Source organism: Suricata suricatta, chromosome 12, assembly GCF_006229205.1.
Source record: "Suricata suricatta isolate VVHF042 chromosome 12, meerkat_22Aug2017_6uvM2_HiC, whole genome shotgun sequence".
NCBI classification, from domain to species: Eukaryota; Metazoa; Chordata; class Mammalia; order Carnivora; family Herpestidae; genus Suricata; species Suricata suricatta.
Window position 1 is genome coordinate 56969730 of NC_043711.1, and position 24723 is coordinate 56994452.

General features: G+C 50.3%; 1 protein-coding gene and 1 non-coding gene across 4 annotated transcripts; both read right to left on the reverse strand.

The window, feature by feature from the left end:
• Window positions 1–879: 879 nt before the first annotated feature.
• COPG1 (coatomer protein complex subunit gamma 1) lies at window positions 880–24525 on the reverse strand. 3 transcript variants are annotated; one of them, XM_029917016.1, is made up of 25 exons: window positions 24377–24525; window positions 23190–23242; window positions 22695–22775; window positions 22360–22431; window positions 22178–22257; window positions 20591–20666; window positions 20230–20322; window positions 19831–19917; window positions 18403–18560; window positions 18182–18315; window positions 17061–17128; window positions 16639–16827; window positions 15618–15713; window positions 14100–14343; window positions 12989–13064; window positions 11064–11167; window positions 10484–10609; window positions 10146–10214; window positions 6875–7017; window positions 6408–6579; window positions 5609–5706; window positions 4775–4913; window positions 4142–4240; window positions 3694–3774; window positions 880–1363 (listed from the first exon to the last, which is right to left on the reverse strand). In XM_029917016.1, the coding sequence occupies exons 1-25, from the start codon at window positions 24411–24413 to the stop codon at window positions 1233–1235; spliced, it is 2706 nt and encodes a 901-aa protein (XP_029772876.1). In that variant the 5' UTR covers window positions 24414–24525; the 3' UTR covers window positions 880–1232. The 3 variants fall into 3 exon arrangements, with proteins under 3 accessions (XP_029772876.1, XP_029772878.1, XP_029772877.1); XM_029917018.1 differs by lacking the exons at window positions 23190–23242; window positions 24377–24525 and adding an exon at window positions 23054–23154; XM_029917017.1 differs by lacking the exon at window positions 3694–3774 and having other exon boundaries at window positions 1233–1363; window positions 24377–24413.
• Window positions 21365–21468, reverse strand: LOC115275556. Its single transcript, XR_003901626.1, has one exon. It is a non-coding gene; the product is annotated as a U6 spliceosomal RNA (small nuclear RNA).
• Window positions 24526–24723: the final 198 nt, after the last annotated feature.

Consider the following 24723-nt stretch of genomic DNA (forward strand, 5'->3'; position numbering starts at 1 on the left):
CTGCCTCAGAGTTTGGGGGCAGACATTGAGAAACCATCAGGAAAACTTACGTGAATCATACAAGTCACTCTCAAACTTCAGCGGGCACCAGAACGTGACCTTCCAGAGCCTTCACCTACTTCTCCAGCCCCAAATCTGAATTCCTAAGGGTCAGGCCTAGATTTTAATTTTTCTTTTAATGTTTATTTACTTTTGAGAGAGAGAGAGAGAGAGAGAGTGCCAGTGGAGGAGGGGCAGAGAGGAGGAGTTGTAGAATCTGAAGCAGGCTCCAGGTTGAGCTGTCAGCAGAACCTGACGCGGGCTCCAACCCCCTAACCCTGTGAGATCATGACCTGAGCCGGAAGTTGGAGGCTTAACCAACTGAGCCACCCAGGGCCCCTAGATTTTAGAAAACAGGCTCTGGGCCATGAAATTAGCAAAGCCACCTGGCTTGACTTTTAAAAAGCAGGCCTCTGAGCCTGCTCCGTTGGGACGTGAACCAAGGATTCCTGCATCTTCAACCCACAGGGTGCTCTTTAAGGGTTGCTCTCCTCTGTGTTCACCGAGATGGGAGCAGGCAAACCCCAGTGCACACTGCACCTCTAACCTCATGCTAGGTACTACCCACGTGATTCACCCAAACCCCTCTGCAGCCTCCATCCATCATCTAGAGGGTGGGGGTGAGGACAACAAAAGTACAGGAATGTGACCTTAGTGCTTGCTGTCATCCCCTCAACTCTGGCTCCTGCGGCCCAGTTGTAGGTGAGTGAGAACAATCTGGCCTCCAGGTACGCGAAGCAGCCAGAAGGCTGTGCGAGTGAAAGAGACAGAGGTGTTCCTGGCAGGGAGGCTCATGAGGGGAAAGGGGAGCCCTTAAACATGAGTCTACAGAAGCAGTAGTCATTCAATAAATACATGCAGATTTATTTATAGGGGTAAGATGGTTTCCTTGGAGATAGATTCAGGAGGTGCATTTTATTCATTTGTGATGTCCCTACCCTGACAGACAGGGCAGCAGGTTCTAGGACAAACTAAAATCATCCCCTATTTTAAAAAAGAAAAAAAAGCTACCCACTAGGAGTCCTGGGGCAGGGGTTAAATTAAAAAAAAAACAACATTTTTTTCCCCAGTGATTCCTAATTGTTTTTGAACAGAGACTTAGGAAGGAGTTTCCACTGCATCAGGATGAAGGTGTGACTTCTGCGTAGTGTTGGGGGAAAAGGGTAGGAATAGGGCCCGTAGAGTCTGGCCTCTTAGCCCACAGATGCCAAGATGATATCAACTGGCAGCTCCTCTGAACTCCTGGCCGTCACCTGCATCGTTACTGTGTCCAAAAGCAGGAGTCGGGAGCGCACCAGGATGTCGTGGCCTCCCCGGAACACACCTGGAGGGAAGCGAGAACAGGTGTGTAAGGCAGATGTTAGCTGCAGACACTAGGTTGACAGCAACTGACTCAGGCAGCTGTGGCACAGTAAAATGGAAGGGGTCTGGCAACAGGGGAGCTGGGCTGAGATCCCTGAGTGACATCCTTCGCAAGTCACTTTACCTTGCTGGTCTGCAGTACTGCCAATTACAAAGTAGAGGAGATCATTGCACTAACCGCTGTTTAAGCTTCTACCAGGCACAAACGAGTTAACGGACATAGAAGGCTTCTACCTGGGTGTTGGCTAAGTCTGAGAGCACTGAGGAAGTGACAGCCCCTGAGTGACAAAACCGCAGCAGGTGTCTGCCAGACCCAGGAGACTGGGTTGCTTCAGTGCAGCCAGAAATGATTTGCATGGGGTCCATCAGCTGTGAGCAGGGCACTGAAGCAGAGCTACATCCTAACCCTGTTTATAAACACTCAGAAGGAGATAAAAAAAAAATCTCCCACTTTTTTGTTCATTGTTCTGGGTGTGAGGACTGTATTGCCCCTATTTATTTAAATGTTTATTATTTTTGAGAGAGAGCGAGTGCACATTCTGGAAGGGGAGGGACAGAGAGAGAGGGAGACAGAGGGTCCAAAGCGGCTTGGCTTTGCACTGTCAGCTTCTCGATGTCAGCACAGAGCCCCACGTGGGGCGTGAGGTCACAAACCTGAGATCTTGACCTGACCAGAAGTCAGTTGCTTAACTAAGTCACCCAGGCATCCTCTTCCCCACCCCTTTAAACAAAGGCTTTAGAGACATCCAGATGTAGACATTTACATACAAAACGCTGTATCTGGAATGCTCTTAAAAATAACCTGGGGTAGGGAGTACAATGAGTGGCAGTACAGATGCTGTTAGTTGTTGAAGCCGGAAGATAAGCACATGAGGGTGCATTATACAGTCGGTTTCTGTGTATGTCTGAAAATTTCCATGGTGGCTTCCTATTAGAGAAGACCAACCAACCCAGTAGAAAATTAGAGAAAGAATACAGAAATAATTCACAGGGAAAAAAAATACAAATGGCACACACGTTTCAGACGTTGAACTTCATTTGATATGTAAGAAATGTAAAATAAAAATGACACTAAGATACCATTTTTCACCCAGACTGTGAAAAATCATTTGCTAATGATGTGATAATATACTGTGTATATTACTGATAATATATACTGTGTTGTCCACAGTGTGGGAGGAAAGGTATACCGTTCCTGTGGAAGGCAACTAGAAATTAAAAAAAAATGCTTTTTATTTATTTTTGAGAGACAGAGAGAGACAGCATGAGCAGGGGCGGGTCAGAGAGAGAGGGAGACACAGAATCTGAAGACAGGCTCTAGGCTCTGAGCTAGCTGTCAGCACAGAGCCCGACGCGGGGCTGGAACCCACAAACTGTGAGATCATGACCTGAGCTGAAGTTGGACACTCCACCGACTGAGTCCCCCAGGCGCCCCTGGAAATTTTTATCAAAATGAGATACGCACTTTAACCTGGTAATGCCTTGGAAAAGTTTTCCTACAGATATTCTTAGGACACACATACAAAATAAAGTCTGTGTGTATGTGTGTATGTATGTGGTTATTCACTGCAGCACTGTTTGTCATAGCAAAAGCCTGGAACATTCTAAATGTTCATCAGTATAGGATGATTCTATAAAATGTGGTACAGGGGCTATAAAATGTGCTACAGGCTGATTCTATAAAATGTGGTACAGGGGCGCCTGGGTTGAGCGTCCAACTTCGGCTCAGTCATGATCTCATGGTTCGAGCCCTGCATCAGGCTCTGTGCTGACAGTTCAGAGACTGAAGCCTGTTTTGGATTCTTTGTCTCCCTCTCTCTTTGCCCCTCCCCCACTCACATTCTGTCTCTCAAAAATAAATAAATGTAAAAAAAATATTTTTTTATGTGGTACAAGCTACAAAAAAGTATGAGTATTCACTTTGGGATGCTAAAAAAGTCCTAGTGACAGATGGTGTTGATAACTGCACAATAATGCAGATATACTTAATGCCACTGAACTGTACTCCTGAGGTTAAAATGGTAAAATTTTACTTTGTGTACATTTTACCACAATTAAAAAAAGAAAAAGAGGAAATTCTATTTTTAACATAATCTCCACCCCCCCATGTGGGGCTCAAACTCGTGACCCTGAGATAGTCTCGCACGCTCTACCAACTGAGCCAGCTAGGCGCCCAACTAAATGCTATGTATTGTCAGAAAAGATCTGTCAAGTGAAAAAGCAAAGTGCAGAACAATGTAGATACCATTTACACATAAATATTTGAGTTCAAATAGGGAAATATATACATACTAGCTTTCACATCCATAATGACTGGAAGGATACACTGGCAATGTTTGTAGTATCGATGCTTGGTTCCCTGATGGAAGGGAGCTGGATGAGAGGCAGCAGGGTCAGAGAGCATTTCACTACTGGTCTTTTTCTTTTTTTTTTTAAATGTGTTATTTATTTTTGAGAGAGAGAGAGAGGCAGAGAAAAAAAGAGACACAGAATCTAAAGCAGGCTCCGGGCTCCAAGCTGTCAGCACAGAGCCTGATGCGGGGCTCGAACCCATGAACCATGAGATCATGACTTGAGCCAAAATGGGATGCTTACCGATTGAGCCTCCCAGGTGCTCCACTGCTGGGCTTTTTTTAACTTTGTAAGTTTTCAATGCTATGAATTTGAATTCCTGTGTTCCTAGTGGCTGCCCTCAGCCCGGGAGCTGCCCAGGCCCCTCCCACCCAGAAATGCTGCTTACCAGCCAGGAGCAATGTGTGGGTATTCTTGTTATCTGGCACTTTGTCTGACCTCTCACAAGGGTGCATTCCCAGGAACTTCACAATGTTGCCCACAGCCTCTGCAGGGAGAAATCCCAGCATCATCAAGCCATGCCTCATTTTCCTTTTGTGTCACCACTACTACCTCATCCCCAAAGCCGGATCTAAAGGTTTTTTTTAAGGTTATTTATTTATTTTGAAAGAGAGAGAGAACAGACAGGGGAGGGGCAGAGAGAGAAGGGGCCAGAGGATCTGAAGCAGGCTCTGAGCTGACAGCAGAGACCCTGATGTGGGACTTGAACTCATGAACCATGAGATTATGACCTGAGCTGAAGTCAGATGCTTAACTGACTGAACCACCCAGGAGGCCCTCCCTCTCCTTTTTCAGTTTGTTTAGCTAGTAATCTCTACACTCAGCATGGGGCTCGAACTCACAACCCCAGGATCAAGAGATGTATGCTCTTCTGACGGAGCCAGCCAGGTGCCCCTTTAAAGGGCTTTTAATGAAGTGGCATCTGAAGTATGTGCTCTAGACATGGCCTTGGATCCTGGGGAGCAAAAGCTGGGAGGGGTGAAAGCAGAGGACACATTTCAACAGTAGCCGAAGATTTTACCTTCAAGGGTCCTGGTGGTAGACAAGGTGAATGTTTCCTCCTTCTCAAACTCATCCCCTACCTCGTCCCAGGCTGCTTCAAAGTTCAGCTTCATGACCTTTTGGATGTGATCAGCAACAGTGACTTCCAGATCTTCCAGCTGGGGAGACAGAAGTGGAAGTTAGGCATGTACATGCAGGGGAGTGAGTTCCTGGTCTGCACACCTCTGGGCCTCTGCTCTGAACTCACTGCTTATCACCACCCCCCAACCCCCCTTCTTTTTTAAACGTTTATTTTTGAGAAAGAAATTATCTTTGAGAAAGCAGGGAAGCAGGGGAAGGGAGGGGAGGGGAAGAGAGAGAAAGAGAGAGAGAGGATCCGAAGTGGGCTCTTTGCCAGCAGGGCTCGAACCCACTAACTGCAAGATGATTACCCAAGCTGAAGTCAGATGCTTAACCAACTGATTCTCTACCCAACGTGGGGCTCAAACTCATGACCTCACGATCAAGAGTCACATGCACCTCAGACTGAGCCGGCCAGGTGCCCCTACACTATGGTTTTAAGTGGAAACTGGAAGATGTATAACGTGCACAATGGCCTCAATTCTGTAACTCCTGCCTACCCCTCCTAATAACTCACTCCCAAGGACCATGAGGAATGTTTTCCTGTTTGTTCATACTTGGTTTTTATAGTTCCCAAGTTTTCTTAAAGCGTGTCTTCTCTTACATTTAAAAACAGTTTCTTTCAAAAAGCCAAAAACAGCAAGAAAAACTTTAGGTCTAGATGTTAGCTCCTGGATGGGGTTGGCCTGCAGCATCAGGCACAAAATTGAGCCTCCTGACACTAGCTTCTTACCACATATTCATCTTCATAGCCTTCGTCATCGGTCTCCCCAGTGGTGGGGTCACAGTCCTTGACAGTGAACTTCATCATGCAGCTGAATGTGCAGGCCACTGCAAGGAAGAAAGGCTGGATGGTCAGGAGGCCCCCAGCCACGGTCGGGGGTGAGGTCCCCCACAGGGCAGGTGGCTTCAGCCTGCTCCCCAGGCCTCTATACTCTATTCTCATTAGAAGCAGCCCCACATGTGGAGTCATGTGACTCCACAAATCTGGACAGAAGACACCACCTTGTGCAAGGGCAAGAGAGTCAAGTCCTGGGTCTGAGAAGTCCCCTCACAGGAAAGGAAAAAAGAGGAAAACAGGGGTGTTGCAGGATGGATAAGCCCATGCCACAGTCACGTGTCCATCGTCCACGGCCTGGAAGGAGAAGTTGGTGGGTTCCTTGGAAGGAGTGCAGTTGGGATGTTTCAACATATCCTTGATCATGGTGAAAAGAAAGAGGACAGGCTGAGGACCAGAGACACCAAGGCTCTGCCTCTCACCAGCCCCATGAACTTAGGTGAGTCATTCAATCTGAGTCTCAGTTTCCTTGTCTAGAAGAGGGAGAACGGTACTCACCCCCACAAGCCTTCTATGAGGGTGAAATGCGATGACATGTGACAAGTTCCCAGGACTCGGCCTTTCTTCTTCTCAAGGTTAAAATCAAGGGGTTGAGGCTCTCATGGGAGACAAATGGCTGGTGTGCAACCTGCCCACCTTGTCTGGATCCCAAGGCCTCCCCAAAGACCAGGGTGGGGTCAGGAGAGGGGCTCACCTGCGGTGGGGTCTTCCTTGGGCAGCGCCACCAGCGTGTAGCAGGTCCCAGGCTGGTTGTAGGGCAGGCTCCGGGCAGGCACGTAGCAGAGCACCTCGTAGGCCTCTGTGGGCTCCATCTGCACTGTGACGTTCTCCAGGGTCTGGTCATTGAGTGTGTTCGTGCAGTCAAACTGGACCAGGGAGGAGAGGCATGGCTCAGACACTGCTCTAACTCAAAGCCCAGCGATCCTGACTCACCCCATGGACCCAACTGCCTCCTAGCCCGATGTGCCTGCATAGGCTCCCTGTCCCTATGCTGACACACAGGAGCCAGAGGGGTCCTAGGTCAAGGCTGCAAGACACATACCAGCTGGTGACAAAACCTATCAGCAAATTGGGCTCCCGACCTACATGACCCATCACAGTCCCATGTGGGACCACTCCGTGGGGCCCAGCCCTAGCGGGGCCTCAGCCCTCCCTGCTTACCTGGAACACCATGTGGTCAGTGAAGGTGTGTTTGGTGCAGCGGATGACATACTCTGTCTCTGACTCGGTGAGGGCCACAGGCTCAGGCGAGGACTTGAAGAGGGGCCCCAGCCCATGGAACTCTGGCACTGCTGCCAACTGTTCTGAAAGCCACAGGCCACACATTCACTCAGCTTTTCAATTCTCAGACCAACCTGGGATGGTTTCTAATAATTGCCCATGGCCAATTCTCTAGGTCTTTCACCCTACTGAGATGGATGGGTATGTATATACGATGACAGGTTACTTGCTACTTCCCAAACATACTGATCATTTTCTCCTCTCACTAACCTTCCTTATGTTGTACCTCCCACCTTCGCTTCTGTCTCATAAAAGACCTCAGCTGCAGAACACTGACTGGGAGATCCCCGAAGGCCTAGGCCTAATCCACCTGGAGACTCCCACACTTTAGAAGCTCAGCAAGGATTCTTAGAAAGAAGAGATCAGGAAGACTCTAAGGGTGAGAGGAATGTTGTTATAGGCATAGAATTGGGCAAAAGAAAGAACTGATCCTACACATTTGTCATTTAAGACAAAAGGCTGGTCAGGAGATGTCTCAGACACAGACTTGCAGAAAACTCCACTTCAGGTGGTTTGTGGGCGCCTGGGAAGGCCTATCCATACACCCCAAAGTTCCAGCACTGGGCTGGGTCAAGTAGCTCACAGGCCCCCAACCCGGCGACCCGTCCTGGTGAAGGAAACATCTGATGGCCGTTTGCACACAATGTCTGCCTAGGATGGCGTGCGGCTACTTCTCTCTTCCCTATTCTAAGGCAGAGGTGATGTTCTTCAGTGGATCACCAGTGTCAGAATTACCTGGGGGTCGGAACTTATTAAAAACTCAGATTCCTGGCCCATCCTATATATGCTCTATCAGAATCTTTGTGTTTGGGACTCAGGAATCTGCATTCTTAAGAAATTTTCTCAGGTGATTCTGATGTAAGGGATCAGGTGTATTTGAAGACCACTGCTCCAAGATTTTTAACTTGTCTTCCCAATTAAACTGAATTCTATAAGGACAGGAATTGTGCCCTGAGGCCAGGGATCTGCTATTTTGCCCTGAACTTAGTAGGTCTCCATTCAATGTTTCACTGATAGAGACAGAAAGTAGGCATTATTATTATTAGGCTTTCTCTCCGCTTGAGACACTGCTTCAACCCTCTGCTGCCTGAAGAACTCAATCTGATGAATGTGCAGGCAGTGAAAAGCCCAGAAAGAGCCAGCTTAGAGATCAGGAGGCACTTTTGGGCCATTATGATCACCAGCCACCAGAGTACTTTTCTGTGGGTATTTATTTCACTGGATATCAAGTTTCTAGACCTGACACTTAACTATCCCAGGGGATTCTTCTAGAATCTATCAGGTAATGCCTCTGAGTTCCCAACTCTTCACCACTAAAATAGGTACAATAATCTTGTTCACAGGATTGTTGGGAAGATAAATGAGGCAATAAATGTCAGGATCTAGCAAGGCTTCTGGAACTCAAGAGATGATCAATAAATGTTAGGTCTTAGAAGACTGCTTAAAGATGAAATTGATACCCTCCAAGAGGCTTAAAAGGAGACTTCCTTTAAAGCTGTCGCAGAATGGTACCCCAAGATATGCACAAGCTAATTCCCAGAACTGCAAGTGCCTTATTACATTGCATGGTAAAAGGGACTTTGCAGATATGATTACATTGGATCCTGAGACTGGGAGATTATCCTGGATTATCTGGGTGGGCCCAATGTCCTTGTAAGAAGGAGGCAGAAGGCTCAGAGTCAGATTTGAAGAGGCCGTGTTCCTAGGTATGAAGGCAGAGGAAGGGGTCACCAGGAGACGAATGGAGTCCTCCAGAAACTTGAAAGAGCAAATATCTGATTCTTCCCTAGAGCCTCCAGAGGGAGCTCAGCACTGCCAATACAGTGAAACCCATGTTGGACTTCAGCCCTCACAACTATAAGATCACCAATGTGCTGCCTAAGGCAGTGACTTTGTGGTGCTCTGTGAGTTGGGCAAAGGGGAAGTGATACAGAAGGAAGTTTGGGGATATCCCAGTTAGCTCAGGATTCAGATTTTGCTCAGTCTGAAAGATATGCTGATAGAAGACAAGATTCTCGAATGGGATGGAATAGGAGGGACTTAATTAATAAATTTTTATAGTTCAGTCTTATGAACCGTGAGATCATGACCTGAGCCGAAATCAAGAGTCTGATGCTTAACCAACTGAGGCACCCAGGCACCCCAGCAGGGATGGTAGTGGAGGATTTAATCTAATTCAACAATAACTGGGTGCTCACTGTGAGGAAGGCAGGCACGGCACTAAGTACTACGATTGAGAAGATAAAGGATAGGACCTGCAAAGAGCCACACAGAATTAGAGAGAAGGCAGAAGAGCTGGAGGAGAGGCTCCACAGGAGCACAGGAGAGCACAGGAGATTCTCCACAAAGGAAGAGGGGCACATGTTAGTCCTTCATAGTGGGAATTCAGTAGATGATATGTTCTGTCAGTGAGATACACAACTCTGCCATTAAAAAGATGCAAGACCGGGGGCGCCTCGGTGGCTCAACCGGTTGAGCGTCCAACTTAAGCTCAGGTCATGATCTCATGGTTCGTGGGCTCAAGCCCTGCATCAGGCTCTGTGCTGACAGCTCGGAACCTGGAGTCTGTTTCAGGTTCTGTGCTCCCTCTCTCTGCTCCTCCTCTGCTCATGCTCTGTCTCTCTCTCAAAAATAAATAAACTTCAAAAATAAAAAAAAATTTAAAAATATGCAAGATCAGAGGGATGGATAAACACCCAAACAAAACCCTACTAAACAATGTGAATTGAAGGCCTTTGGAACCCAAGAAAAAGAACTAGCGTCTCTGGACCCCAACTGTGCTGAATCTGACATCAGGTAGCAGCTTGGGTGCCAGGGAGCTGAGCCCTCTAACGAAGGCCAAGTGGCAGCATTGAGCCAGCTTGATGTGGATCTTAATTCCAGCCCCAGGACTTTGTTGCTATGCAACCTTAGGCATACCACTTTCTCTCTCTGAACTTCCGATTCCTCCAATATCAAATGGACCCAGAAACTTCCACCTGAAGGTCAAATATGTTCACTAAAGTACTTTTGGGATTCCCCACTCAAGAGGAAGAACTGTCATTGACTAGGTCTCTCCTGATTCCCCAGAGGAGAGCAACGACACCCTCACCCCCAAGCTGAGGAGACCACGCCCAGGTCCCCAAAAACCCCTTAAAGTGCTGCTCCTCACCCTGGAAGATCTCTTGCCTCGTGGCTGCCACCTTCTCTGGCTGCTTGGTGGCTGTGACTGGCGTGCTTTCTGCAGGAGCAAACACACATAGTGACCAATGACTCCAGTGATGGGGCAGTGTGGCGCTGACCACCCAGTGTTACTTAGGGGTTTTAACTTACCCCCCCCCGCCCCCAGAGAGTGTGAATGCATGTGGGAGCAGGTGTTTGTGCACATGCGCCTCTGCTTCCCAGAGTCAGCTGGAGGAAGGATTACCCCAGCCTCCTGGTCCAAGGCCTCCGCCCTCCAACAGAGGCCTGGACCTGAAGGCCTCTGAAAGGAGCACAGACGTTGCTTACCTGTTCTCTGCTCTGCCATGGGCGTGGTGGCCAGGGGCACAGATTTGAGGTCAAAAGGTTTTTCTGATGGTTCTAGAGTATATTGCTGTAGAGCTCTCTCCAGACCAGGGATGGAAACAGTCAGCCCTAGAAGCCAGTGGGAGAGAGGCACTGCCTGAAGGCATGACAGCATGAGCAGCAAAGGAATCCCCCACTGAAGACTGTGGCCCTGGGGTCTAAGTTGTAGGACTCTAGACCACTGAGAATGGGCCTCCACTTTCTCATCCCCATCCTCCTTCACAGGGCTGGTATGGTGACAAATGTACCCGAGACTGACTTCTATAAAGTACTATGCAAAGAGAGGTTTTTATCAATGACAAGTGTTTCAATTCACTGAGCTGTTTCCACCCACACTGGTGTGAACCACAGGATTCGAAGTCTCCTGAGGTCATGGTGATGCCACGAAGCTGCCATAAAAGTCCAGCCCAAAGTGTCTTGCCTCAGACTTGCCCTACCCAGAGAGGGTGCGCCTGCTCTGGAGCAGGGAGAAAGGCCACAGCTCTGGGATAGGGCCTCGTCAAAGACAGCCAGGGAGACTTACCATTTAGGATATAGCCTGCATTGAGGGCCTTCTGCTTCTGCTCCAGGACATTGAGATAGAAAGTGGCTCGGTCCCTTACTTCATTGTCATCGTCCATCACACACCTGCAACCAGAACTCATGGCAATCTTTTTTTTTCTTAATGTTCATTCATTTTTTTGACAGAGAGTGTGCACGCTCACAAGTGAGGGATGGGCAGAGAGCGAAGCAGGCTCTGTGCTGATACAGATGAGGGGCTTGAACCCATGAACCGCAAGATCATGACCTGAGCTGAATGGCGACGCTTAACCAACTGAGCCACCCAGGCACCCCGGGAACCCACAGCAATGTTGACTGAGTCCCACAGGGGTGGCAGGAGAGACACTGCAGGACTTTATCCGAGGGTAGCAAGGGGAAGTGAGTCTCTTAAAGCTCAGTCCTCAGAAGTTTGATCCAGGCATCAAACACACAGAGGAGCCTTTAAAATTCTAGCTGATTACCTAGAAAGTGACCATATTCATATTCCCTGGTCCCACTCCCTAAAGCCCACCTAGCGAAGGAAGCAATCTCCTATATCCAGCAGCATAGGTCAAAGAAGAATTTAATATGACCCAACAGTTCCACTCGTAGGCATCTCCTCATGAGAACTGACAAGACATGTCACACAAAAACTTGTACGTGACTGTTCACAACAGCAGTATTCAGGAGAGCCAAGAAGTGGAAACCAACCCAAGTCTGTCAGTAGGCAAATAGCTAAAATGTGGTGTACTCATGCAATTAATTATTTGGCCATAAAAAGGAATGAAGTACTGGTACGTGGATAAATCTTGAAAAAAACATCACAGAGAATCCAAACACAGGATTGGCCACAGCTTATATGATTGCATGTCTAAGAAATGACCAGAATGGACAAATACATAGGGACAGGAAGTAGGTGGGTGGCTGTCTAGAGGTGGGGGGAGTAGGTGTTGGGAAAGATTCTGTCTCTCCTTGTGTCCCTCTTCCCCACTTGCACTCTATAATAAAGTGGATAAATTTTGGATACTAATTGATATAGGGTTTTTCTTTATTACTTAAAAAAATTTTTTTTAAATGTTATTTTTGGGACAGAGACAGAGACAGAGCACGAACAGGGGAAGGGCCAGAGAGAGGGACACACAGAATCTGAAGCAGGCTCCCAGCTGTCTGCACAGAGCCCAACGCGGGGCCTGAACCCACAAACTGCCAGATCATGACCTGAGCCAAAGTGGGCACTTAACCAACAGAGCCACCTAGGCGCCCCAGAATTTTTTTTATTATAGAGTGCAAGCGGGGAAGAGGGACACAAGGAGAGACAGAATCTTAAGCAGGCTACAAGCTCAGCGTGCAGCCTGATGGGGGAGCTCAATCCCACGACCCTGGGATCATGACCTGAGCTGAAATTAATTAAGAGTTAGATGTTCAACTGACTGAGCCACCCAGGCACCCCTTATACATTTTAAACTTTTTTTGTTTTTTAATATTTTATTTATTTTTGATACAGAGAGAGACAGAGCATGAGAGGGGGAGGGGCAGAGAGAGAAGGAGACACAGAATCGGAAGCAGGCTCTAGGCTCTGAGCTAGAGTCAGCACAGAGCCTGACGCGGGGCTCGAACCCACGAACGTGAGATCTGACCTGAGCCGAAGCCGGAGGCTTAACCGACTGAGCCACCCAGGCGCCCCCGCTTATACATTTTAAATGGGTGAACTATATGGCTCGCAAGCTGTGTAACAATAAAGCCATTTTTTAAAAAAAGGAAGAAACTGAAAAAAAAAAAAAGGCAGAATAGTCATGCCTGGGTGGATGGATGTTCGCATGGTATTTTTTTCATGCTTTACTACGCTATTTCCCCCCCTATAATCCACTGTTGCATAACCTTTCCCCCTGGGAACACTGTCACCATCAGGGACCTCTGTCCTGTACTCACCTCTTCAGCAACACCAAGATACTGGGCAACATCTCTTCATTTTGGGCTCCAAACTTGGCCAGAGCACTCACAGCGCCTGTGTTTATGAAGCAAATAGAACTTATTTAACTCCCCTTGACAGTTCATGGCTTGGGCACTTGTGGTGCTTGGGACAAGTCTTTGGCCAGGAGAGGCCCGGAGCCAAGCAGTCCTGAGCCCCGCGGCTCCAAATGGCCACCGATACAATGAGTGGCCCTGGGTGGAACTCCGCTGGGCCTCAGCTCCCTCATCCATTTCAAGGAGAAGGCAGCCCATTCTTGGGTTCCAGGAGCCATGTCAGCCTTGACTACGAAGTGGCCACACAAGCTCGCCACACACGCAGGCTTCTCAGCTTCTGTAGCCAAATGGCCTCAACTCACAGTTAGCCTTAAGATCGTATATATGAGAAAACGAACCATTACTTGATGAACAGCAGAAAGTGGAAAAATCTGTCCAGTGGGGGCCTGAGAACAGTAAATTTAAAAATTCAGACTATAATGGTTGCACGTTGAATTGTATACTCAATCAAAAGAGTGAATTTTAGGGGCGCCTGGGTGGTTGTCAGTTAAGCGACTGACTTCAGCCTCAGGTCATGATCTCATGGTTTGTGGGTTTGAGCCCCGAAGTCGGGCTCTGTGCTGACAGCTCAGAACCTGGAGCCTACTTCAGATTCTGTGTCTCCCTCTCTCTCTGTCCTCCCCCACTCATGCTCTGTTTCTGTCTCAATAATAAATAAACATAAAGAAAAAAATTTAAAAAGAACAGTGAATTTTACAGTATGTGAATTCTCATCTCAATATAGCTAACCATTAAAAAAAAAAAAAGCAAAACACTTAAAAAAAAAAAAGGCAAGCAAGAGAGAAAAAGTTAAACACCAACATATAGCTAAAGTTAACCAAAAATCAAGACTCTGTAATACAAATCCAAGCTAAGGAACCACAGAACTGGGTGACACACAAGCATCTAAGGTCCTTCCCTGGGAGCTTGTGAGGCTAGAACACCGAGTGCTTGTGGGCCAGGGTGCAGGTCCCTCCGCAGGTCACCAGCCCAGGCAGCAGTAAAGAGCCCCAGGTCAGCCCTGGCTCAGACCCACCTGCCCGAACCTCCTCATGCTCCAAGACCACACGGTTATAGATGAAGCGGATATACTTGGAGGGGTTGTTGGTCTTGGGTCCCTCCTGGCCCAGAAGATGCAGTATGCGGGTGGCCAGGACGGTGAACTCGCAGTCCTCGATGAACTCGCATAGGTGTGACAGCCCGGTCTCCTTGCTCTCTGTGTTTTCCTCAATGATGCTGATGATGCAGTCCACGATGGCCCGCTTATACTCAAAGCCGCCCTGCGGTGGGAGGGGCCGAGCTGAGTGAGGAGGCTGCTGTCTCCAGAAATGAGCTGTGAGGCCCAGCACTCACCAGAACCCAGGAGGACAGCAGTCCAATAGAACAGGAAGGTAAGGGACCTGGCTACCTGGACTCTACCTGATTTCTTGTGTGAAATATAAGGCTTGGACTGAATGCTTGCTGGGACCCTTCCAGAGCTAAAATGTTTTGTGTCTTGTTAAGAGTTTTTAAGTTTATTTTTAATAATTATTTATTTTTGAGAGACAGAGACAGTGTGATTAGGGGAGAGGCAGAGAGAGAGAGGGAGACACAGACTCCGAAGCAGGCTCCAGGCTCTGAGCTGTCAGCACAGAGCCCAACACAAGGCTCGAACCCACAAACTGTGAGATCATGCCCTGAGCCAAAGGCGGACACTCAACCAACTGAGCCATCCAGGTGCCCCTTTATTTTAGAGAGAGAAGAGAGTGGTAGCAGGGGAGAGCCAGACACGGGGCTCAATCCCAAGACCTTGGGATCGTGGACAAGAGCCAAAATCAAGAGTCGGACGCTAACTGAGCCACCCAGATGCCCCTCAGACCCCTGATTTTTCAAGGGAGAAAATGAGGTCTGTTGACAAGACCTGTCAGAAGGACAATGAGACTGTGCATGCTGTGTAGTGTCTCCAAAGTGCTGGACCCATTAGCTGAAGGCTTCCTAAGCATTAGCACCCTCCTCCCCTCTAACCTCTCAGGAGACCCAAGGACACCCAAGGCAAGGGCTCCTTGGTCCAAGGGCCACTCTGTGCTGGGCCAAAGGGGCACCAGATATCTAGATACCAAATCTACTTCAAAAACCCTTTGCTTCTGCTCTTCTGAATTACCTGGTTTTGTTAAGACATTCAAGGAAGCTAGTGCAAGTGAATCACTAAAGCACGTGAGAAACAAAAACAACCGAATGTCCACTTATTAGCATCAACTGCAGAAGAAACCATCCTGGGAGGTCCTGGAATGGCCCAGGAAACTTCTACACTAGATGCCAGCAGAGAACACAGGTTTCCAGGGCATCTGCTGCTGTGTCTTTAGAGCCAGGGCAGTGAGTCATTATTTATTAGTGTAATTACTAGGAATCGGGGTGTGTTTATGTCGTCAGGTCCGTAGGCACCAAGAAATTCACCTAACGAGCTGATCTGCATGCCCTCCCAGAAGGGAGTCCTGGCTGCACACTGAGAAGGGAGCTCGCCCCAGGTGGCTCCCGGCATCAAGAGACCTGGCGTGCCCTGAGTGCCTGCTCTTACCTCTTCCCGCAGCATGGTGAACAGGAAGTTCATAAGGACCGCGTGCTTGCGAGGGTACTTCTGACACAGGGCACTGATGGCCTGCACCACCACCACCTGAGTTAAACAGACACGTGTGAGCAGCGGCCCTGGCTGCCAGGCTTGAGTCATCTAGTTCCCTAAGTGTCAGCGAAGTCCTCCCTGAGGCCCAGCCAGGTCCTGGACCTGGAGGGCAAAGAGGTAAGAGGAACTCCATCTCTACCCTCAGGGAGCACTCGATCCCTGAGCTCATCCAAGGAGGGTAGCAGGCACAGCAGTCCCAACAGCCCCAACAGCCCCAGATCTGGACTCCAGGTCCCCCATACTCTGCTCTTCTACTCAGACCTCAAGGTAGGTCCACAGGCTCCTGTCCAGCTTGCCTGTTCTGCTTCTCTTCCTACCTCAACCTCCATGATCCCACCTATTGGCCATTTAGGCTTCTCCCTGGGGACTTTGGCCTGGGCCTTTTCCCCTGTGCACACAGTCTCTTTGGCAGTCCTACCTCCTCCCATGGTTTTAACCCATCTCTGCCATGCCACTCACTCCCAAACCTTTGCCGGTAATCTGAGCTCAAGACCAGCATTTGCGAACGCCTACCAGACAACTCCACCTGGTACTCACGGCACCACCAACCCAACATGTTCGCAATCACCATCCTTACCTTCCTACTTCCCTCCCCTAGGACCTGACTCTCCCTCCTTCCCCAAAATGATCCACAGCACCACCATCAGCCCATACCAGAAAACCAGAGATCTCTGACGTCTGGTCTCTAAGCCCTCACTCCATGCCCGGCCAACTGGCCTTACAAAGGAACAATATGGACAGAGACCCCGAGGCTGGACGTGCCCATCTCCCATGGCTGAGCCCTGTGAAGGGTGACATGCCACCTCTTCTACTGAGTCCTCAGGCCTGAGCAGCCCCAGGCCCGGGGAGCGTGGGACAGCGGGCACAGAGCAGCTTCCGCACACCAGGCACGGCGGGTGTTGCAGGCCTGCCCAGGCACCTTGAACTCATCTGAGATCTCCGACATGAAGGATGAGATCTGCTTCATGAGGCGATCGATGCTGCTCTCGCTGCCAGTCTTGAGGAGTGTGGTGATGGCCAATGTGGCGATGCTGCGATTTGAATCTGTGACCAGGTTCTCCAGGTCCAGATTGCAGGCCGTCACTGCTGATGGGTGCTTCATGGCCACCTGTTTCAGGAAAACAGAACGGAGACACAAAGGGACTTCTATCATTCCACTGGATGGCTCCGGCCTGGCCAGAGGCCCTTTGGATCGAAGCATCTTGTAGAAAGTAACTGTGACCAGTGCTATGCCTGCTGCAGCTCCCGTCAGGGGCCAGGAAGCGCCTTGAGCTGGGATCAGGCCACCTTCCTGATCCCCTCAACAGGCCATTGTCATTGTGCCCACTCCTAGACTCTCACCTTATTGAGGGTGCGGACAGCAGCATAGCGGAGAGCCGCCTTGGGTGAGCTGCAGAAGAGCTGGAGCACTGTGGGGAGAGAGCTGCTGTGCGTCAGGCTTCTGTTGTTGCTCGGCAGCTAGGAAAGCTCAGGCTTCCAGGAAAGGGACAGGTGGGGCACGGGGGGCACGTGAGGGCTGCTCAGACCCAAACCCTCTGCTCGGCTCACTTCCCCACTGGCACCCTCACCCCAACGAAGAAAAAGAGCTCATGAACAGAGAGGCTTTAATATGCTTATGAGAGCCTGGTGGGTCTCATGAATGACAGCCACTACTCACTGAGGGCCCGTTACGTCCAGACACTGTGCTAAGGAGCTGTTGTGCCTTGTCTCACTGATTTCTCACAGCCCCACAAAGCAGCTAGTACTATTATCCCGTTTAATAGATATGGAGACCAAAGCACACAAGTCACTTAACTCTGGATTAGCTACCGGTAAATGGCAGAGCCACGATTCAAATACAGGACTGCCCACACCTGAAGCCTGAGCCCTCACCCTGAAGCTCCGCTCCTGTCTCCTGGGGCATGTATGGGACCCGGCAAAATTAGCTCAGCCCCGACTGGGACAACTGCCCTGGTCCCTATAGTACGTGGTTGTATGTCAGCAGAGCCCTCCCTGTGCTTTGGCGGCACCCAGACTATGGGGCTCTGGTATCCTGGCTCTGAATGGCCCCTCTGAACTGCCTTCTCCTTGGCCTGAGACAGGCTGGCCCCTAGCGAGCACGTCCTGGTTTTATAAATTCTGGGTCCTTCCACCAGGGCCTCCTGCCATCGCTGGCCAGCCCAACAGGCTGCAGAATGGATCCGAACCCCACTTCTGCCTCTTATACCAGAGCCCCAGTCTCTTTAACAATGGAACTGAAAGGACCCAGACACGATGACAATGTGCGAGACACTGGTACAGCGTGCCTGGCACCAAACAGGTACTTACTAGGTCCCAATCCCTTTTCTTAACACCCCACTGTGGCCTATTTGAGGGCATTTTTTTCTTTCTTTCCTCCTTCCAACCCCCAGCCCAGGATCTGGAACCCAGCAGGCCTGAATGCGTGGGGGTGGGGCTGGGGCAGAAGGAGGCACACGTGTCACCTGACACCGCCGGGGCCAGCTCCTTGGCGCTGCAGCCGGGCAGGTTGACGATGGCCGAGGCAGCTTCATACACCACCATCTCGTGCTTGTTACGCAAGCAGCTCTCAATGAAGTCAAACAGCGGGCTGTCGCGACTACAGAAGGACACGGGTGGCAAGAGGCTGGGGACGGCCCGGCACCGAATAAGGCATCACCGGGCCCAGGGAGGTCAGAGCCATTACCTGCCATCCTCTTCCCCCAGCTGTTTGCTGGCCACCCGGATCATCATGCAGTAGGCAAAGGGGGACTTGAGGCCGTGCCGGGTGAACTTGCCGATCATCTTACTGACAGCCAGGCGGTCGTTCTTCCGCACGTGGTACAGGAGCCCCAGCGCGTGGTACTAGAGGGGGCAGGGTATCGCGGCAGAGTCCAGGTGTGTGAGCCCAGGTCCACCAGTCGTGTGGCCCCTGGCAGGCCCCTGCACCTCTCTGGGCTTCCGCCATCTCATTTCTAAGACTGCCTCACAGAGTGGCTGCCTCACAGAGTGGCTGCCTCACAGAATGGCTGTGACATTCTCCCCAGATGCTCTGTGTAGACAGCCCCTGGCGCGGTGCTCAACAAATCGTGAGTGTTACGTGTGGTCTAGCTCCCACCCCCGGTTCCAGCAAAGGGCCTGACAGGCATCACGAATGCAGATGTGGAGGGGACAACAGAGTGGGAGACCAGGTGTCTCTCGACAAAAGAAAGTGGGAGCCAGGCCCTGAGCGTGGACAGGTGTTGTAAAGTGCCACATGGCACACCTCCCACGAGACCTTGTAGATTAAACCTTACAACACCCATGAAGGTAGATATTCTGAGCATCACTGACTTGTCTAAGGACACGTGGCTGGTACTGGCAAAGCTACGTCTGGAGGGCCCAAAGTCAAGGGATTACCCTTCTGGAAATATAAGGTGCACAGAGTTATTTCCCATCCCCTCTGCTCTGTTTCTTTACTAGGGTGGCATTCAAAGGCTAAGTCAGGTGACTGTAGATGCTTTGTGTGGGAGAACCTTCTCTGACACCGGGAAATACCGTGAGGGGCCACAGCTGGCCCTGGAGACGAGAATCAGCACAAGCGGGGGAGGAGAAACAGAACACACACACAGGGGGCGCCTACAGGTATGCACCCAACAGGTCAGATGTTCTAGATGCTCTTTCATATTCTCTTCACAGCCCAGTGAGGCAGAAACGTTCATTCCCATTTTACAGACAAGAAAACCGAGACTTACAAAGGTAAAAGAAATTTCTGGCCTAGGTCACCGAAAAAGTGTTAAGGAGCTGAAAGCCCCACCAAGATATGTACACGCTTCACTCAGAGAGCCAGCTCGGCAAAGGCTCTCTGGCTTCCCCAGGCCAGGTTTGCTATATCCCATGCCCCAAAACAAGACTCAGCTGGTTATCAGATACTCCAATATTTTAGTTCCAGCTGGTAAGCAGCCATGGACTTAAACCGCCCCAAGTGGTCCCCTGGATTGCTTCCCCAAGCCTCCCCACGATCTGGTGACAAAAGATTAAAGCTTGCTCCTGCTAGGGGACACCAGCATCTCCAGGATGAACGTCCATTTCTCCTCACCAGTCCCAGGTTATGTGCCTGAGAAGTGTAAGTAACACTGCTCTGCTCATGCCTCACCTGGACCATGATGTTATCACTGGATGCCGCCTCCTGGGCCTCGTTCACCCAGCGCTTGACCACATCGAAGCTGCATTTCAGGAGGTGCTGTGGGCAACAGAGCACAGTAAGAGGCAGGCAGGCAGCCACCCGCAGCCCTGCATCCTGGCCTCGGCACAGGGTTCACTCTCCATTGTGCCCAAGGGCGGCTCCCCCCCAGGCCCAAACTCCCACAGTCAGTCAGCCCCAGGATGGGTCAAGATTCCCCCCAGGCACTCTTTTTTGAGAAGATGGGTGGGACTCTCAGAGCCAGGGAGGGATACAGAAACACTTCCTCTTTGCCACTGAAAAGCAAGTCTGATATTTTCTTCAGTTTCCCAATCTGCTGCCCAGCATCCTCCAGGGTCCCCAGCTACATACCAGGGAAGACACTAGGGCAGAGCTGGAGACGCTGGGCACTTTGTCCACGATGGCCTGTTTCATGTAGCGCTCAATAGCCTGCAACATGGTGCTCTGTGGGGACAATGGGTGGGGCAGACGGGGACCCAATCACTCCTTAGCAAGCGGCAGGAGTGCAGGTGATGGGTGGGGAAGAGGGAGGACAAGCAGGAAGGAGGCACACCTGTTTCTTGTGCAGGAAGCTGCCCCCTCCCCCCCACCTGGGTCTGTGTTTTGCTCAGGAGGCACGGGACAACTTAACACATGCACCGAGGGTCATGACTGAGCCTGGCCCAAGGAGCAGGGAGTGGGTGGCACAGCTGAGTGGGCGTAGCAGACTCACATCGGTGATCTGGCAGAGGGCACGCACAGCCGGCCCACGGTAGTTGTCTTCCTTTCCAGTCATGTCCTTTGTCAGGCTGCAGGAGGGGGAGGCACTGTCCGCATGCAGGGGCCTGGCCTGCCTGCCCCAGGCCCCTGTCCGCACCCACTCATCCCTAGCTTCAGTAGCCCCCCTCGTCTGGACTACTGCACAAGTCTAACTAGCGTTCTTGCTGTATCCTTACTCTTTTCCTGTCAAACTCCAAGTGGCAACGAGAGATTCTTACAAAACTCCAAAGTGGGGCGCCTGGGAGGTCCCAGTCATGGAGCATCTGACTTTGGCTCCAGGCACAGTCTCAGGGTTGGTGAGTTAAGACTCCCACTTCGGTGAGCTCGAGCCCTGCTTTGGGCAAGCCCCCTCTACCTCTCTCTGCCCTTGTGGGATTCTCTCTCTCCCTCTCCGTCCTTCATCCACTTGCGCCCCCTCCCCCCCAATCAATCAATCAATCAGTTAACCTTCAAACTGACCTGGTCACTCCCCTGCTTGGATGAAAACATTCCCATGGCTTCCCACTGCCCATTACCATCAAGCATAACTCCTTAACAGAGAGGTCCCCAAATACACCACACTGTCTCTTCTCCAGCCTTGACATAGGCTATTCCCTCAGCCTGGAGCACTCTGGCCCTCTCCATCTCTGTCCTGCCCTTGTCTTTTCTTTTTTAATAAAACTTTTTGAAAGAGATTAGTTTTCAGTGGCTTCTTTCAGTCGTCTTCTTCTTTTATTTTTTGTTTTGGAAAAATCTGGAACACTTCCCGAATTTGCCTGTAATCCTTGTGCAAGGGCCGTGCTAATCTTCTCTTGTGTTCCTCCAATTTTTGCATATTTCTGCTGAAGTGAGCACTTTGCGGCAGTTTCTTGTTCATCCTTCAGTATTTTGCTCAGACAGGTCTAGGGGGCCTTTCCTGATCCAAATTCAAGTTGGATATCCTTATGGTCTGTTCTCACAGCCTATCATACCTCCCATGATAAAGTCTGTTATATCCTAATGCCTGTCTGCTCAGCTCTTTCTCTGGGGCTGCAGAGGCCACGTCTACCTTACTTGCTGGTACATTTCCAGAGTTATACACAGGGACTGGTAGACATTCAATAAATATCTCTAAACAAACCTACGATGGGATATATAACATCCCCCCGACACCCCCTAAACTATGGCAAGAAGAGAACTGAGCCCCAGTTCTTAAAAACAGGAGCTACATTTTAGTAACACCTTTCCCCTGAAAACCAGGACTTGGGAAGTTAGCCTGCTTGTATCCCCCCGCATTCTCTATGTCTGTTTTTCCTGTGTTCTCTCTTGGCGCTCACTTAAGTCTGAGGGAAAGCTGGCTCTGGTGACTGAGTGGAATCAAGGCAAGGAAGGGTTTGTGTAAGGGTAGGGTAACTGCACACTCTAGAGCCTGCCATGGAGTGGGGAGCAGAGACTGAAAGGAGAGGGAGACAAAAGAGGAAAGGGCGCTGGATGTTATGTTAAACAAAAGTCTCATGAGTAAAAATGGCCTCTGTGTCAATGGCACCTGCCAAAGGAGCCATCCGCTGACCCCAAGAGTCACCTGCTGGTAACAATAATGACATCCTCGGCGATGCACGACATCTCCTTGATGGTCAAATAGCACATCCGACGAAGGGTGGGCTGGGAAAGAGAGAGGGAAAGCCCTAAGACCCCTGACTCAACAGGAGGGCCAAGGTTAGGAAAACTCCAATCCACACAAAGGTACTGACTGTGGGCACTTACATCATTGGACTGAAAAAGCTTGGTCATGGCAAAGAAGGCCTCGGTTGCTTCCGTGGTCCCTAGGTGCTCCCCCTGTTTTAATCAAAAAATAAGTCTCAGCCTGGGTCAGAAGGTTCTCCCTGCCAGATCAGCCCAGGCCACATCCTCAGACCTTGCAGAGGCTCCTTCAACAGCAACACAGCAGAGTTAGACCCTGAGGGGTCATAGAGCTGGGCTGTATTCACTCAGGAGCCATCAAATAGTCAAATACCCCAAGGGCTATCTGACTTATGCAACCTCCTCCCCCCAACAGCTCCCAGCACCATTTTCCCTACCCCCAAGCTTCTTTCTCTTACCTGGTTTATGAGGTAAAGGATCTTGGTGAGGATATGGGCACATTTTCGAGGGTTGATGGGCGTTTCATTAAATACACGGGCCTAAAAAGAAGCAACCAAGAACATTACCTTCCATTGACTGCCCCGCAGGTATATTCAAGGTCTGAAAAGTCCCAGGATTAATAAATACATTGGCCTGGATAAGCTTATTTTCATCAGGAAAGTTCTGTTCTGTTTTTCTCTAATTCATCTATTCATAACTCCTGAAATCTGCCCTCAATATTAGATAGGGATGTGCTGATTTACTACCAGATACTCAGTAAGTACCTGTTACCTAGAAAGAGAAACACAAAACAACAATATTTGCAAGCCCACTGAACTCTCTCCAGGGGTGAAGTGTTCTCGTCTTTTCAGGAACAGGTTTTCTCCCCTAGTGGTCTTTGAACTGCCCCTTTGAACGTGTTAGTATTTTGAGCACGTTGACTGTGAAGACTTGGGATGGCGGCCCACACTTGCCTCCTGGAGTACTGCACTCTTCTCAAGATGCTGGAATGGGTTGGAGCCTCCACCTGAAGTCAGAGAGCAGAGAAATGCGAGTATAGGTTATGAGCCTGAATTGCAAAAGACAGAGACATAGAGAAGGGAAAGATGCCACTACTGTCTGCCTCCTCAATTTCAAACTACTCCAGAACGGCAACCAGAGCTCTACAACCCTACATAGGTCCTACCGCTCTACCTCGAACCCCTTACTTAAGTCACCTAACAACCCTGGTACCGTCCTTTTGTGCCTCTCAGAGCATCATGTCTTGCATTCATTTATGCAACTTGTACTTAACGGAATCCCTACAGTGTGTGGGGACCACTGCTGAGTGACTAGGATTTCTTCACAGCAAATGTCACATTTGTTATTAATCACACGTGTCATTATCCGGTTGAGGTCTCTCTTCTCCACTTCGTCTGTGACCATTTTAACATTCCCAGCTCAGGTGCTGAGTGTCTCATTTGTTCCCCTGCAGTATCAGGCTGCAGTACAGTGCCTGGAATACAGTAAGCGCTCAATACCTGTTGGCTGAGCTGCTAAATAAAAGAGAATTCTCGGGGCGCCTGGGTGGCTCAGTTGGTTGAGCATTTGGCTTCAGCTCAGGTCATGATCTCACGTTTCGTGGGTTCGAGCCCAGCGTCAGGTTCTGTGCTGGCAGCTCAGAGCCTGGAGCCTGCTTCAGATTCTGTGTCTCCCTCTCTGACCCTCCCCTGTTCACGCTGTCTCTCTCTTTCTCTCAAAAATAAATAAAAAACATTTAAAAAATTTAAAAGAAATAGAGGATTCTCTGCGCAATACACTGGCTCCACAGATTATGCCCCACTTTGGCCAGCAGCGACGCGGCCCGGCGAATCCCAAGAGGTCGCACGGAGAAATTCACAATGGTGCATCTGGCCCGGCCCCTGCCCCTGACAGCTGGGGAAATTGAGGCTCACAGTAGCGTGACTCTCCCAAAGTCACCAAACAAATCGTGGATATGAGTGGGAGCAGCGGAGCATGCTCGGGATCCCCGAGACACGCCACCGGCCAGCTGCGGACCATGGCACAGCCCCTGCCCCTCCCTGGGTCTCGGCTTCAGGTCAAGGAAGAGGCCCGGAAGGAGGCACCCAAGGAGGGTGCAGAGAGCCTGTACGAGGGTCCAGCCTCCCCCAAGCCGTCTCACCCGATTCCTCGTCTTTCTTGTCGAATTTCTTCAGCATGGTGGTGCCGGCGGGGTCCAAAGCAACAGCCCTGCGCTAGCCGTGCGCTGCAAGCACCGGCTGTGCAGCGGCGGTTCCACACAGACCACTTCCGACCGGCCACGTAGCCCGGCACTCCGCGCAAGCGCGATGCGCGCTCTGCGCGTGCGCACACCCTCCGGCGCTGCGCCCGGCGTTAACCTTTTCCCTGCCAGGGAGGGGCGGGTCCAGGGCTGGGGGTTGAGGGGGAAAGGCGGAAGCTTTAGACTCCGGGCTGACCTGCACCCCAATTCTGCACCTTAAGTCCTCCCTATCTGTGCAATGGGAGCAA